The sequence below is a fragment of the Nanorana parkeri genome, unplaced genomic scaffold (genome assembly GCF_000935625.1).
Source record: "Nanorana parkeri isolate BGI_ZX_2015 unplaced genomic scaffold, ASM93562v1 scaffold132, whole genome shotgun sequence".
In the NCBI taxonomy this organism is placed as follows: Eukaryota; Metazoa; Chordata; class Amphibia; order Anura; family Dicroglossidae; genus Nanorana; species Nanorana parkeri.
This window is the reverse complement of record NW_017306400.1, coordinates 16,712-31,340: the sequence shown is the minus strand read 5'-3', so window position 1 is coordinate 31,340 and position 14,629 is coordinate 16,712. Positions and strand designations below refer to the sequence as shown.

The 14,629-nt window shown below is 42.3% G+C and overlaps 1 protein-coding gene across 2 annotated transcripts in view; it reads left to right on the top strand.

The window, feature by feature from the left end:
- TMPO (thymopoietin) overlaps positions 1-14,629 on the top strand; it is a 23,655-nt gene that overhangs the window by 7,176 nt on the left and 1,850 nt on the right. For both annotated transcript variants that reach the window (XM_018553879.1, XM_018553878.1), the window contains 4 exons: positions 715-850; positions 4,281-4,427; positions 6,118-6,215; positions 12,623-12,714. In XM_018553879.1, the coding sequence (XP_018409381.1) occupies positions 715-850; positions 4,281-4,427; positions 6,118-6,215; positions 12,623-12,714 (473 nt within the window). The remainder of the gene's footprint in view (positions 1-714; positions 851-4,280; positions 4,428-6,117; positions 6,216-12,622; positions 12,715-14,629) is intronic.

The window sequence follows — 14,629 nt, the reverse complement described above, 5'->3', positions numbered from 1 at the left end:
TTAACTGTATTGCGATCACACAGTGATATCTTTTGGAGGTGACAGGTTCTCTTTATTGACCCTGTCACCTCCAACACAGGAGTTCTAGCACAGTACTGTGCTAGAACTCCTGTGATAGAAACGAGCAGCGGCCGACAGAGGCTGAGGGAGATGACCGAGCCTGTCACTGCTCCATCACTTCTCCACGCAACTCTTCCCGCCCCCTGTTCTCAGTGCTCCCGCCCGCCGTTTTGAGCACTCTGGCCCCGCTCTCGGCACTGCACGCTCCGGGCTACGCCTCTCGGCGATCCACGCCGCCCCGCTCGCAGCGCCGCTCTCGGCACTGCACATCCCCTGCTCGCAGCGCCGCTCTCGGCGCTCGTTTTAAAAAAAGTCAAACCAGCCCTGCTACTTGTACGTAGCAGGGCTAAAACAGTGAAAAAACGACTTGCCCGGAACTACATGTCTCGGGCTATACGGCACACCCCTGGTGTGTGTGTGACTACAGAGGTTTCATTCTTAATGCCCATAACATAGTCGTAAAATATGTGTATGCGAAGGTCACCTGCGGTTTAAGCCAAGCATGTCATTATGTCTAAACTATTGGGGTTGGGGGGGTAAAGCTAGAAAGTTCAATAGAAACACAAACTTTGTGCAGACAGTGTTCAAGTTGGGATATACATGCTGTATAAGTATTTGTGTTTTTGTATCAATTATTTTTGTTTCCTTTTAAAGAAAGCAACAAAGAAAACTGATAAGCCTAATGTAGAAGAGAGGTCCGGAAAAACTGAGCAAGATGTGACAGAACTCAGTAGTGATGCTCTGAGAAGGGAACTACTTAAATATGGAATAACACCTGGTCCTATTATGGGTATGGTTTGTCCGTTATATTTGACATATTTTCTGCTGTAGCTTTGCTTTGTGTTTTAAAATGGTGTAATATGCCCCCTATACTCGAAATTGGAGAGTGCTGCCAAGCAAATCTTGTGATTTGCATTATTCATCATGTCATACTAGTGTTTATACTTATTAAATAGTTGCTTGTGTGAATGTATTAAAAATACTAAAGTATATTTGAAAGTGACCCTGTAAGCAAATAAAAATCGCTATAGTCAGGTCCCTGCAGTGGAAGAGCCTAATACTGATTTAGCAGCTCTTGCCTCCCACTTCCCCTCCATTCCAGCGTTGCAGCATCTGACAAACCCTTACGCATTTTGGTAGTGGGAAATGTTTTTTTTTCTTCCCACTGCATGCTGTGGTTCTATCCTCCAACCTCTGCTTTGCAGCCAAGTCCCTTAGTAATGTAGAGGAAGAAAGCCAGTACGCAGGAGCTTCCCTGAACTTCCTGTCCAGTACAAGATCACAAAGGACAGCAACTGTTCATCTACTAGCTAGGAGGAGAGGGTGGACAGGGAGGAGGAGAGTAGATTGATATGCTGTGTCTGCGGAGACACACATGGGCTTACAGCACACAATAGGATGACTGCATAGCACTCTGCGAAAAGAGTCACTCGAAAACAGCAAGTCGGGACCAGCTGATTCTACAGGAAGATAAAACTTTTAAACATCAAGAAGCAGCATCCATTGTAAGTGATTTCATCAGCATTTAAAATAGCTTAAAATCCTTTTGACTTTAATATCACTTTATCTGCTCCTTCTGTTAAAGCATCTGAAACTGCTCACCCTCCCCTGTGAGTGGAGAAAAAGGAAAGCCAGACGAATGATGGGATCCCTTTCTCAACTCACATTGCAGTTTGCATTATGTGAAAAAAATGGACAATTCTGTGAAATGGGCAGGGAAGGGAAGCAACACTGGATTTTTTTTAACAGCAGAAGCACTTCTTTAGAGTAGGGCTGCCACCAACTAATTGATAATGAGAATAGTTGGCTATTCTCATCGATTAGTTGGTTGGACCCCATAGCTCTCTCCTCCATGCTGGGAGGAGGGCACAGCAAGCACTTGGTGGGTGCAATAGCCAACTTGCTATTGCAATTTGAAATGGCCAGTAGCAGGCTCACTATTGCACTAGCCCTCTACCTGCTGTATTTACATTCAGCTGCTATCTGTGGAAACTTGCCACTGGCAACGGTCATTCCCTGAAGCTATTCAATTATTATACAATTCAATTATAAAAGGTGAGAAAGGTATTTTCGTCTTTTCAACAAATTCTGCTGCGGGAGGTGCGTTGCAGTGCCAAACGCGCCTCCCACCCACAGTGTGATCGCCCGCAATGCCGTGCTTTCCAGTGCAGTGTGATTGTGAAAAATTGTGCAAATTCAGTTTTATTCTGAAGTAAACTTTGTAACACTGCATTTGTGTATTTTATTTTAAATTAGGGATGGTATTTATTATCCCTATCGGATTAAAGGAGAACTATGGGGTAAGTGTTTTCCCCCAAAGTTCTCCTCAGGGTCACAGGAGGACACAAACTAGCATCCTCCTGTGACCCAAAGCTCAGTATATCGTGAGCTACAGTTTGCGGTATACTGAGACCTCCGCAGCCGGGACGGATCCCGACATTACTGTCGAGATCCACCCAGGTGCATGATTGACAGCTGCCTCTGCCTATCTAGAGGCAGAGCCAGCTGTATCCGCCCCCTCCCGTTCCGCCAGTCAGCACTGGAGGATCGGACAGGGAGGGGGGGGGTCCCTGCAGGGAGCCGTGAGTGACAGTTACGTCTCTCTGCAGGGAGATGATCGAGAAGTGAGCGAGCGACCGTATGCTCACTTCCCGATCTATTGAGCCGACCTGTGACAGTTTCATTGTCACACGTCTGCTCGAACTATGAGGCTGAGTGATTTTCACCCACCTCATAGTTCTCCAATAGAAAAAATAGTCCAACTAATCAATTAAGAAAATACTCATTAGTTGCAGCCCTACTTTAGAGGCAAGCATGTCCCTGCTGTTGTTTTAACAGAAACCTGAAACTAAACTTCAGCTTTAAAGTATGTGCTCATTGTTAAATACAAAGTTATAAGCTATTCAATAAAAATATATGAAAAACATTAAACTGTGCAAATTTTGTAGTATTCTTTCAAAATGTTGAAAAAGTGCCCCTGTACATTAGTGGTCAGTTTAGGACCCCCTTACATTGGTAGCCAGTGAAAAAGGACCCCCTTACATTGTCTGTCACTGATAGAAGGGCCACATTCTATTGGTGGTTAGTAGGACCCCATTACACTGATGGCAACTGTAGAGAATGTTTCCCTTACACAGAAGTAAAAAAAAAGATAATTGGTATCAGTGGTTACTTCTGAGAGTCAGAAATTGCTCATTGCACAGGGAACCTCTAGTGCAGTGGTTCTCAACCTGTCTAGCCCCAGGACCCACATTTGTCGTCGGTCATTAAGTTGTGACCCAAGTCACACTGCAATGGAACGCACAGCATTGCGGTACCGCAAGTCCCAGTGCAGGTGATCAAACTGTGGGTGGGAGGTGCGTTTGGGGTGCCATTCAAATGAATGGCAATACAACGCACCTCCCACAAGAGAACACATGATGGGTGCGATTGCATGGAACTGCGATTAATGCACTGTACTAGTGTGAACAGGCTGTCAAAAACACTTGACAGCCACACACAACCACAGACACAATCTCACACACTCAGACATTCTCACATACACACTCCAAAAAAACATGTATTTTGTTTTTAAGATCCAACCAGTCTCCCTACCTTAAGAGAACTGGAGTGGATCCTTAACCTGGGGTCTAGTGTGGGCGGCTGTCCTGTGATGGAGCTCCATCCAGATGTGCATTGCTTGTACAGCTCTCATGTGTGCCCGTAGAGGTGTCGGGAGCCAGAATGTGATGTCGATAAGGTACAGGCACCTCTATAGGACAGGTGAGGGAGTTGTGAGCAATGCACGTATAGGTGGAGCTCCCTCGCGGCCATACTCCCAGCCCACCTCACCTCAAGCCAACACACAGCGCTGGGCAGCATATTTTGAATGGCTGCTTGGTGCAAGAACTGACAGTGCTGCACTAGGGGAAGGCTGAGGAGCCTCTCGCCTAGAAAAGTGGGAGGCATTCAGTGACCCACTAAACATGGGATCGCGACTCACTTTTGGGTCACGACCCACCAGTTAAGAACCAAGGCTCTAGAGGAACCCTGGTTGAAAGAGGCAGGTGTAGCCACTACTGTTCAAATGCAGGCCATGGTATTACCCACCAAGTGAGGGTAAATAAAACAACTTTTTACTACTTTTACAAGTAAGGACATGCATGACTTTATTTTTAAGAAACTGTTTGTTTTTATCTTGTCTTGTTATGCTGCTTTCTAATTTTTCCTTTTCATTCAAGCTACTACTAGGAAGATTTATGAAAAAAGGCTGATGAAGTTGAAGGAGCAACCGGTCACATCCATAACCCCTGTAGCAGATACCTCAAACTCGGACAGTAACAACCAGAATGGAAATTCTGATCCTGATCAGTACAGTGACAATGAAGGTATGCCTTTAGTTGATATCTTATGTTTTAGATCAGGAAACCTTTGCGTGGTTTATCCCTATTCCTTCCTATGCCAATATATTTACCTAACTAGTTCGTACAGTTTTTATTTTGCAACCTGTGCGAATAGGCATCTACAGATGCTCTCTTTAGTGTGTTTGGTGTGTGTCTGTGTTTTTTGGTTTTCCCCCAATCACTGATCATCTGAGCAGCTTAGTTTCCATGCCTGCCAAGTAGTAGTCATAGGACAGAATTGGTTGGGAAACCCTGTAAGGTTGCTATTTTGACTAAAAAGATTTGGGAGGTCAAGGACTGCTTGAAGCAGTTGGTATGTGTCTTGGAACTGGGATGTGGAGACCTGTTGGTTGAGTCAGTAGAAATGGTCTCCATTGTCCATTGAGGCACACAGGAATTCAGAAACCGTTGAGGAGGTTGGGACACTGGTAAGCCCCTGTGTAACCTCTCCTCTACCCAGCATGCCTTAGTTTTTTTGCTAGTGTTCTAGGAGGTTGGACTTGGCACTGTATTGTTGCGCTTTATAGATCTTTGGGTACTGCAAGTTCCAAGCTTCTTCTCAGACTTGTTGGTGACTGTTCCACACCCCTCAGTTGGACAGCTTCTAAACATCCCGGCTGTTTCTGAATTCCTATGTCCCTCAATGGACAATTGAGTAATCAAGAATTTTCTACTTTACTGTGGATTATACTTCAAGTCATTTTGTTGTTAGCCCTGTGTATTGCCTTCCCACTAAAATGAGGCATGCTGGATAGAGAATTGTGAAAGTTGAGAAAAGTCCAGGAGTAAGCGCTCTGAGGAGCTGCGGGGGGTTTTGGGGACATTGGGTTTGCTGCTTCTCAAATGTGCGGACCGGGTGTCCGACGTTTGTACTAAAGGTAACCAAAGGAGGAGGGGTGGAGAAGCGCCAACAACCTGACGTGGAATGGTGATGGGATGTTGGGAAATATGAAAGTTATACTGGCATCTGGGTGAATTTTGTTGTCTTGGGACCGAGGATTTCAGGGAGGTGGTGCTGTGTGGTGAGGTGCAGGCTCTTCTGATCGGACATCTGGCTTGATAAAGAAACGCATAGCCGTTAAATTTTTTGCTCCCACTGACACTGCCCGGGCTCCGAATTCACCCAGATGTGAGTATAACTTTCATATTTCCCAACATCCCATCACCATTCCACGTCAGGTTGTTTGCGCTTCTCCACCCCACCTCCTTTGGTTACCTTTTATGCTGGACAGAGATGAGGTCATGCAGGGGCCGACTTATATTTGTTTGCCAGTGTCTCAGCCTCCTGAAGGTGGCAGTAAAACCCAACTGTTTCTGAATTCCTGTGTCCCTCAATGGACTTAGATTTTATGGTAAGTACAAAAATCATATTACTTTTGCAATAATAAGAGTTTGAAATATAAATTGGCAAAGCTGAAACCTTATACACTTTTCCAGTGAATTATCTCTATAGACTTTTTGAGGTTTGCTAAATTTGGCAGTTAAATAATTCAGGTGAGAATGCAGTATTGTGCACAGCACCATCTCTAGTATAGTTCTGCTCAAACTACAAATCTGGAAATATTTATGGAATTATTTTACAAGCATCCCCGGGTAGTAGCGCTCCCTTTTTTTTTTTTTTTTCTTTTTCTTGTTCAAACTACAAATATGGTTGTTTTTTGCTTTTTTATTTTAGAACCCAAGATCAACCTTACTTTTGAGAGAAGAGAACCAATAAGGGGCAAATCAAAGACTCGGATCACATCCCGGTCCAGAAGATTGGAGCAAAATGAGGTATGTTCACAACAATCTTAGGATTGCTCAATTTGTCTTCTATAAAAGGCATTTGGCAATGTGAAAATGTAAATTTGTAGCTTTTATAGCACTGGAATTTTGTCAGTGCAGTATTTATACAGTAAACATAAAAATATTGCTCGTCATCTTAATAGAAAGTTATTTCATCTAATATAAAGAGCTGCATGTGTATAGTGGCACCTTTTTAAGGTCCTTTACATCACGTCTTTGATTTGCGCTGTAGTTGGCTTCACGCACTTTTGTGACTGGTCATCATTGACTGATCTTTGGCAAGGCAAAGGGGCATAATCCTTTCTAGACAATAGTGCTTTTTTTTTTTTTTTAACAAATATTTGCATTCTTAATGCTTTTAATTGTTGCTGCTCTACTAGGAATCTGAGCATAGCACATGTTTATCTGCAGCACCGCTGTGCACTGATATTTACTGCAGCTTACTCAGCACTGCATAGACTTTGTATGAAGTCTTCAGAATGACTCTGTGCTGTTATGCACATGCATTCTGGGACCTTCAATTCACATGGAAGTCTGTCGGGCTTTCTGAATGTTGACTAACTTTCCAAATGAATGGAGATCACATATGCCAGTAGAACTTGAATTGGGTATGACAATTTCAGCCAATTGCTATGCTGTGATGAGCTGATTGCATCGATCAGATCTATGGATAGTACTGTTTTACAGTAAGTAAGAATATAGTATAATCCAATCATATTGAAGGAGGGTTGGGTGGGTGAAAAAGATAAGTGCACTATCCCTTTTTTTTTTTTTTTTTACTTTTTATTTCATCAGAGTGGTGGGATGATGAGAGTTCTGCTAGGCACCAGTCTGTTCAATTCTTGACTATTTGCTTGAAGTTTGCATGTTGTCCCACGCTTCTGTGGGTTTTCTCCGGGTACTCTGGTTTCAGTATGTAAAGTGCTGTGTCCATAGTTGGCAGTTTCTAAATACCTGTAATAAATAATAATTTGGCAGAGTAAGAAGTTGCTCAAAATAGCTGAAATAAGGAATCTTGTTTTTATATGCCATTTCCTGTATTTTCTTTCTAAGCTAATACAGCAGTCTGAAACTGTTAGCCGTTGCACTTTCTCCTTCAGGTCCCTCCTCTGCTGATTGAGAGCAAGCAGTGGGCTGGTGCAATAGCCAGCCTGTTATTGGCTATTGCAATTTGACATAGCCCACACCCTGCTATATTTACATTCAGCTGCCGTCTGCAGGTTCTTGCCACTGGCAGCTGTCATTCCCTGGCTGAAGCTATTCAAGCACCATGTGTTTACAATACAATTATTAGTGGTAAAGTTTTTTTTTTTTTCAAAGAGTCCTTTTTCGGCCTTACACATTCTGCTGCGGGTGGTATGTTGCAGTGCCATTAATTTCAGTGACACCCCAAACACGCCTCCCACCCGCAGTGTTATCGCCCGCACTGGAACGTACGGTACCGCAATTGCAAAAAAATGTGCATGCAGTTTTATTCTGAAATAAACTTTGTAACACTGCATTTATGTGTTTTATTTTAAGGATGGTATTTGTTTTTTTATCCGATTTAACTGAAAAACAAATTGATTATGAAAATTAGTCGCCGCCCTATAAGTTTATATAACTGACACTGAGCAGAGGTGAAGTACACCACAGCATAGTAGAATGCACCCCTTAATAACAGGATAACAGGTGTGTTAGAATGTTTAAAGTCTTTTGCACACTGGATCTGGCTTGCGTGCTAATATTGATAGTACAACTGAATTTTTGAAAAATGTTAAATGCTGTATATGGTGCTATTATTACATTTGTGTATAGAAATGCTTTATAGCTAGCTCCTGTCCCATGTGTTACTTTAAAGAAAAAGGTGCCTTAACCAAAGTCTGGCATAAGTTTTTAAAACTAGTCCTAGATTCCAATGAATTTGTAGCTAAACATATATTTAAACATCATGCTCTAAAAATAGTTTTCATTCTTTAATATTCTGATTTACCATATCTTAACTTTCAAAGTATTTTATTTTTCCAAAAGTATAATAAAACAATAAAATAGCACATGATGCACAATCAGTATAGCATACAATTGCATTACAGTTTCTTCCACATTAGCATAATCAAGTAGTAGGAGGGGATCACTAGAGGCCATACACACAATATATAATAGTTCTGTACAACAGAACATATCTGTCCACCTATTCTTGCCAATGTATCCCCCATCACCAAAATCAAAAATCAGAACAGTCAGAGGAATATCTGGCCTAGGGATCTGCCTATGTCTGAAGCAGACATTTGTTATGATCTCCTCCATATCTATATCAATAGAAGACTTTCTGTCCAACATCAATGCACTAAACGGCTCACATATGCGAGCATAAAGGAAAAAAAAAAAACAGACAAAAAGAGGAAATGGATACTAGAGGAAGCAGAACAGCTTAAGAGTCCGAAAAGAGTAGCTCCATCCCCGACCAAATAGCCCAACATCTACTTAAACATAGTCCCCAGATAAAAAAATTCCAGAAAAGTTGTACAATGAAAATTACCCGGTTTCCAGCACCTCTGTATATAACAACCAGGGGGTCCAGGTCAATTCAAAACTTTTTTTTTTATTATCTTGGAGGATGCTGTGAAGTTTCTCATGGACCATAATCCACGACATTTTTTGTTTGACCAAGTGGAATGGAATTGTTGGTGTTTTCCAAGCCCTAGCTATGGTTATTTTGGCTGCCAACAGAAAGAAAGTAATTAATTTATCCAAAGCTTTAGACAGTCCTGGAATCGGGCAATTCAGCAACACATATTGGGGATCTCGTGGGACTCTCACCCCAGTAACCCTAAATATTAGAGCATAATGCCGGTTCCAAAAAGGTCTCAATTTGGGGCATTCCCACCATATGTGATATATCGTGCCAGAGTGTGCACATCCCCTAAAACAAAGAGGAGAAACCTCTGGGTATATTCTCGCTAGTCTGGCAGGGACCATATACCACCTAGATAAAACCTTATAATTAGCTTCTATTAGTGAAATATTAAGTAAACCTGATGACACACGGGAACAACATTGATGCCAGACCTCCAGAGGAATAACCCTTTCCAGGTCTTGTTCCCAAGCTAACATATAGGGTAATTTACTTTCAGAGTCTACCAGGAGGGAATAGAGCAGCGAAACTCTTCCCCCCCCCCCTCTGGCCCCCAGCTCCAAGACACCTCTGTTCGTAGGTTGTTCTAAAGGGAGACATCACGTTAGGTGTTTTCAAAGAACCTAAAAAATGTAACAATTGTCTGTAATGAAAGTATTCCGAAGATGGCATGTGTAAAGCCTCCCGACAGTAGGTCAAAGTAAGTGGCTTGCGACCTTTAAAGAATTGTGCTATGCGGTACAGACCTTTGTCTTGCCACCAATGGAACGCTCCAGGAGATCCCCCTGGGGGGAAATTAGGATTGTGGAAGACGGGAGCCAGAGGAGTGCGAGGCGACACCAACCCACCTCCCCTTCGGAATGAGTCCCATACCATCATAGAACAGGACAAAGTCGGGGCCATAATGAACGGCCTCTGCCTCAGGGACATCCACTTCAAGGCATCAATTGGTGTACCCGAGGCAGAGAGAGATTCCATTAGGATCCAATCTGGTGTGTATCCCTGGTCATAGACAGAGGAAAGCTGAGCCACCCGCGCTGCCTTGTAGTATTGCAAGAAATTGGGGACACCCAAATTTCCTGTCCGTTTAGAACGGTGCAGTACATTTTTCGAGAGTCTAGGATGTTTTCCATGCCAAACAAATTTAATAATTAAAGATTGAAATTTCAAAAGATCTGGCTTATGTATAGCTATGGGTAGAGCCTGAAAATAATATAGGATCTTGGGGAGCAGCGTCATTTTGAGTGCATGAATGCGACCCAGCCATGACAAATTACAGGAGTCCCATCTAGACATATCCTCCCGGAGTTGGTGAAACAGGGGTATATAGTTTTTCTTATATAGTTGTAAAAAGACAGGTGCAAGTTTAATCCCTAGATATTGCAAAGCCTCCGTGGACCAATTAAAATCAAAATGTTCCGACAACCGAGACCACAATTCCTGGGGGATATTGATATTAAGAGCCAATGATTTGGATGCATTGACCCGCAATCCAGATACCCCAGCAAATTGAGTCAACAATGACAGGACATTAGGGAGTGTGGTCAAAGGTGATGTGACAAACAGGAGCAAGTCATCCGCAAATAAAGCACACTTATGCTCCTGCCTACCACAGCTCACTCCCTTAATATTAACATTAGCACGGATCGCAATCGCTATGGGTTCTATCGCTAATGCAAAAAGCAGTGGGGAAAGTGGACAACCTTGACGTGTGCCTTTTAGAGATAGCTATGGAATCAGAGATGTGGCCCTGTAGCCTAATTTGTGCTGACTGAGTTGATTTACCATATCTTAAATGCTAACTGTATATCTTAAAAAACTACACTTAGCCAATATATTTTCCAAAATGTTGTTTGGATGGTGCAACAAGCGAGTTACTTGGCACATTAAAACTGCTGCATACTTTCCCAGAGCACCACCTGTCTGGAGACATTGTGTAGAGTCGTAGACCAGATTGTGTCTCTTGGTAGAATTCTAGTCTGGCTGTGTTCTGAGGTATCGTGAGGCCTTGCCCTAAATGAATAGTTTTAGGCTATGTAAAAAAACACATGCTTTTTCCTCAACGTATTTGTCAGCTTTATTGTCTTGCTTTCAGACACTGGAAGATACTGAAGTGGTATCAGAATTAAATGTTAAAAGAAAAAACAGGCTCCTTCCAGATGATTTTGTTTCTGAGATTGAGGAATTATCCACACTTTTATGTGTAAAACAAATTATATATATATATATATATATTTTTTCATTTCTCTTGAGTTTCACACTGGGAGTAGTATTTGGCTTTCATTATGACCAAGGGTTTGCTATGTTTTTACTGCTTGCTTGCTTGCTTTTTAGAGCCATCTAATAATTTCACTGACTTGCTGTTTCTGGTTTATATTAAACACATACTGATGGTGTCCTCAGTCACTGTGTGTGTGTGTGTGTGTTCATAGTTAATTTGCACTGGAAAGCATCTCACTTCACATATATTTGACACTTAAATAGAACATTTCTGGAGATGGCAATTTTGAACCCGTGAAGACACTGGAGCCTGAAAAGGTTGGACGTGTACACTCTATTTCTAGAGAGTCATCAGGAGTAGTACGAAGAACACCAAGTAAAAGGGTGATTGCAGAGTTATTTTACTTCCATGCCTTGGGGAAGGGTAATGGAAATCTAATTAATTAAAATTACCAGTACTTAATGTTTTTATTTTATTTTCTCACTTTTTTCCCCAAATATTAGGTGGTAGCTGCAGAACTACTGCCAGATGATGATGATCCAGTATCGGAGACCTTTCCAGTAACAGAAACCATGTGGCCTTCAAGCAACCAGGCTCCAGTAAATATACATATTGTCTTTAAATAGAATTAAATTATCCTACAGGTTTTTGATGATGCTGCTTAAATTGGAAACGTATGAATGTTCCCTATATTTATAGGCTAATGCAGTATATTCTTATTTTGAATTTCATCAGGTTGCTCATGTGACTGAGACTTTCAAGCACACAAGCGCTCTGCGATCATTCAGTGAGTTATCAGAGTTTTTAAGAAGGACTCCAAAGAAACAGCTGATCAATGAAAAAGTAAATATTCCTAAATGATGGGTAATTTGTGTGCTAGAAACATTTAACAGATTAGATATTTTGCACATTTATCGATGGTTTGTTACAAAGTTCACAGTATATGGTTTTTCCTTACCATCATTGTAGTTTTATAGCCACAGAGAAAGATGAGGTTTTTGGGGGTTTTTTTTGTTTTGTTTCTTGGAATAAACACCTGTAAACTATCCCCCTTAGGGTTGCTAATATGAAACCTATGCAGGCCACACTTTAAATATAGATTCATGTAACATATTTGCTTTTATTGTGCCATTTGCAGCATTTGAATTTGCTACAGCAAACGGATGCCGAATCCCTTAATAATAAGGTCGATGGCATTAAAATTGTTGGTCGTGCAGATTCCAGTGATCTTCTAAACACTGCCCTGATAGAGGTGATGCTTGTTTAATTCTCTTAGGTTTTATTTTTAGCTGGAATCCTGCCATACAAATAAACAATTATTGTTCACTTTGAAGGAAACCAGCAACTTTGGACAGCACCGTTTGGAGACTCCAAAAAAGACAAAACAGTTGAAAATAACAAAGTTTGTAACGCCTAAAAAACAGGGAAGATATTTCCTTTTAGATCACTGGGTGATACTAGTAATGTTTTCCTTCAGTCACATTTGTATTTGGGTTTCAGTGGCTCTAGACTCTGCTGTTAATGGGTTGTTTCTGTAAACTGCTTGTTTCTTTTCTTTAGATTGTGGAGAAGACATTTACTGAAGAAAAAGAAGACTGGGATATTCTGAAGGAAATGTTTCCATATGAAACTTTAACTCCCACAGGAATAAGGTCTTTATTTATACTTTTTTTTTTTCTGTGTGTATATAGATAGATATATATATATCTTTTTGGTTTACTCTGCTGTCTTGGCATTTTAGCAACCTCTAAATTGAATTATCTGTGAGGTATTGTGCATATGCTTAATCTCAAAGTGCTGTGTACAATTAGATTTGCAGCTGGGTATAAAGTAAATGTACTCCTAATTTTCTGCAGAGTGCTGCACTTGTTTCCAAGAACAATGCCACCTACCAGTGAATTCTGATGATCTGGGTTTAACTTCACAATATCAGACTAACAAAAAAAACTGGTGTCTGTATCTGAATTACTGTCCCAAGGATGCAGGATAGGATTTCATTCCTGTTCATTAGGAATGAACACAGGATTTTGTCATTCTAAGACGATTGGGTTATACTGCTGCCTACAGGAGCAATTGGATGTTGGCAAATACCGTGGACATGCCTGGTATAACCCCCTCCCATTTCCAGCATGCCTAGGTTTTTGCTAGTGTCCTAGGAGGATGAGAAAAGTTTACCCATGTTTATTTTTTCTTAAAGGAGAACTATGGGGTCAGTGTTTTTCCCCATAGTTCTCCTTAGGGTAACGGGAGGACACAAACTAGCGTCCTCCCGTTACCCTAAGCTCAGTATACCGCAAGCTACAGCTCGCGGTATACTGAGACGCCGCACATGGAGCGGATCCCGACGTAGATGACGGGATCCGCCCAGCTGCGTGAGTGACAGCTGGCTCTGCCTATCTAGAGGCAGAGCCAGCTGTACCCGCCTCTCCCCCGTCCGTTCCGCCAGTCAGCGCTACTACGGCCGGCCCGGAAGTAGTTAAGATCTTTTTGCTTCAATCAAGACTTCATATGCATGCTTATAAGCTCCAGTCTTTTTTATGCAGCTACTTGGTCGGTGTTTTCTGATGATGCTTTGGAGGCTGGACTGAATGTTGTGGGGCTTGCCTGGAATGGGGCCTTCAGTCACTGGGCACTGCTTGTGGCTGTTTCCAGACCTTTGTGTACTGTTAGCCACAGAGTTCTCTAGGTTCTGAGCCACAGCCACGGCTCTGGACCTCTGCTGTGACCCAGTCTCTGATGACTCACTTGTTGTGAGTATACCCATAGGGCAAAGATCACCTGGAATGCCAACTTAAGGTAGTGGGCTCTGCCTGTAGAACTTTTCAGACTCTTGTGTACTGTTAGCTGCAGAGCACTCTCCAGGTCTAGGACCATGGTAAGTCTCTGAGGACTTACCATGTCTGAGCATCATAATCCGTTCTTATTGATGTGGTGTGAGCCTTCCTAAGACTGGGACAGTTCACGGATATTGCTAGTGCTGTTACCTCCCATGCTGCTTTGGCATATCTTTTGAGCCAAGGGGTTATTGCCATTGTTCCCATGACCGTTTTCGTTGGCTTTTTTTTTTACTCAAATGTTCTCGCTGTTCCAAATGGGGTCAGTCGCTCAATCTTGGGCTTAAATATAATTTTTAATCCAAAAAGTTTGCATGGAATCCACCAGCTCTCTCATGGACTCATGGAATTCAGTTTTTGTCCAATCTTCCTGTAGGCTTCAGTATAACCTGACTATCTGAATTCCTGTGCCCCCCAATTGACTCCAAGAAAAGTAGTAAGGACAAAAATACTGTGTTAAGAGCATAAATCCTATTTTCCCCCTTATCTACCGTGTTTCCCCGAAAATAAGACAGTGTCTTATTTTATTTTTTTTGCACGAAAAAAGACACCTAGGTCTTATTTTCGGGGGATGTCTTACCTGGCTGGGGGAGGACTGGACGAGGTCCCGGAAGGCGGCGTGCTGTTGCCGGTCCCGGTGTCAGCGGATGATATTCCGCTTCCATCGGGCGTGTAGGCGGGAGCTGCGTGTGGGCGGGGCGGAAGCTGCGGTGTGGGCGGGCCTGTGGGCGGG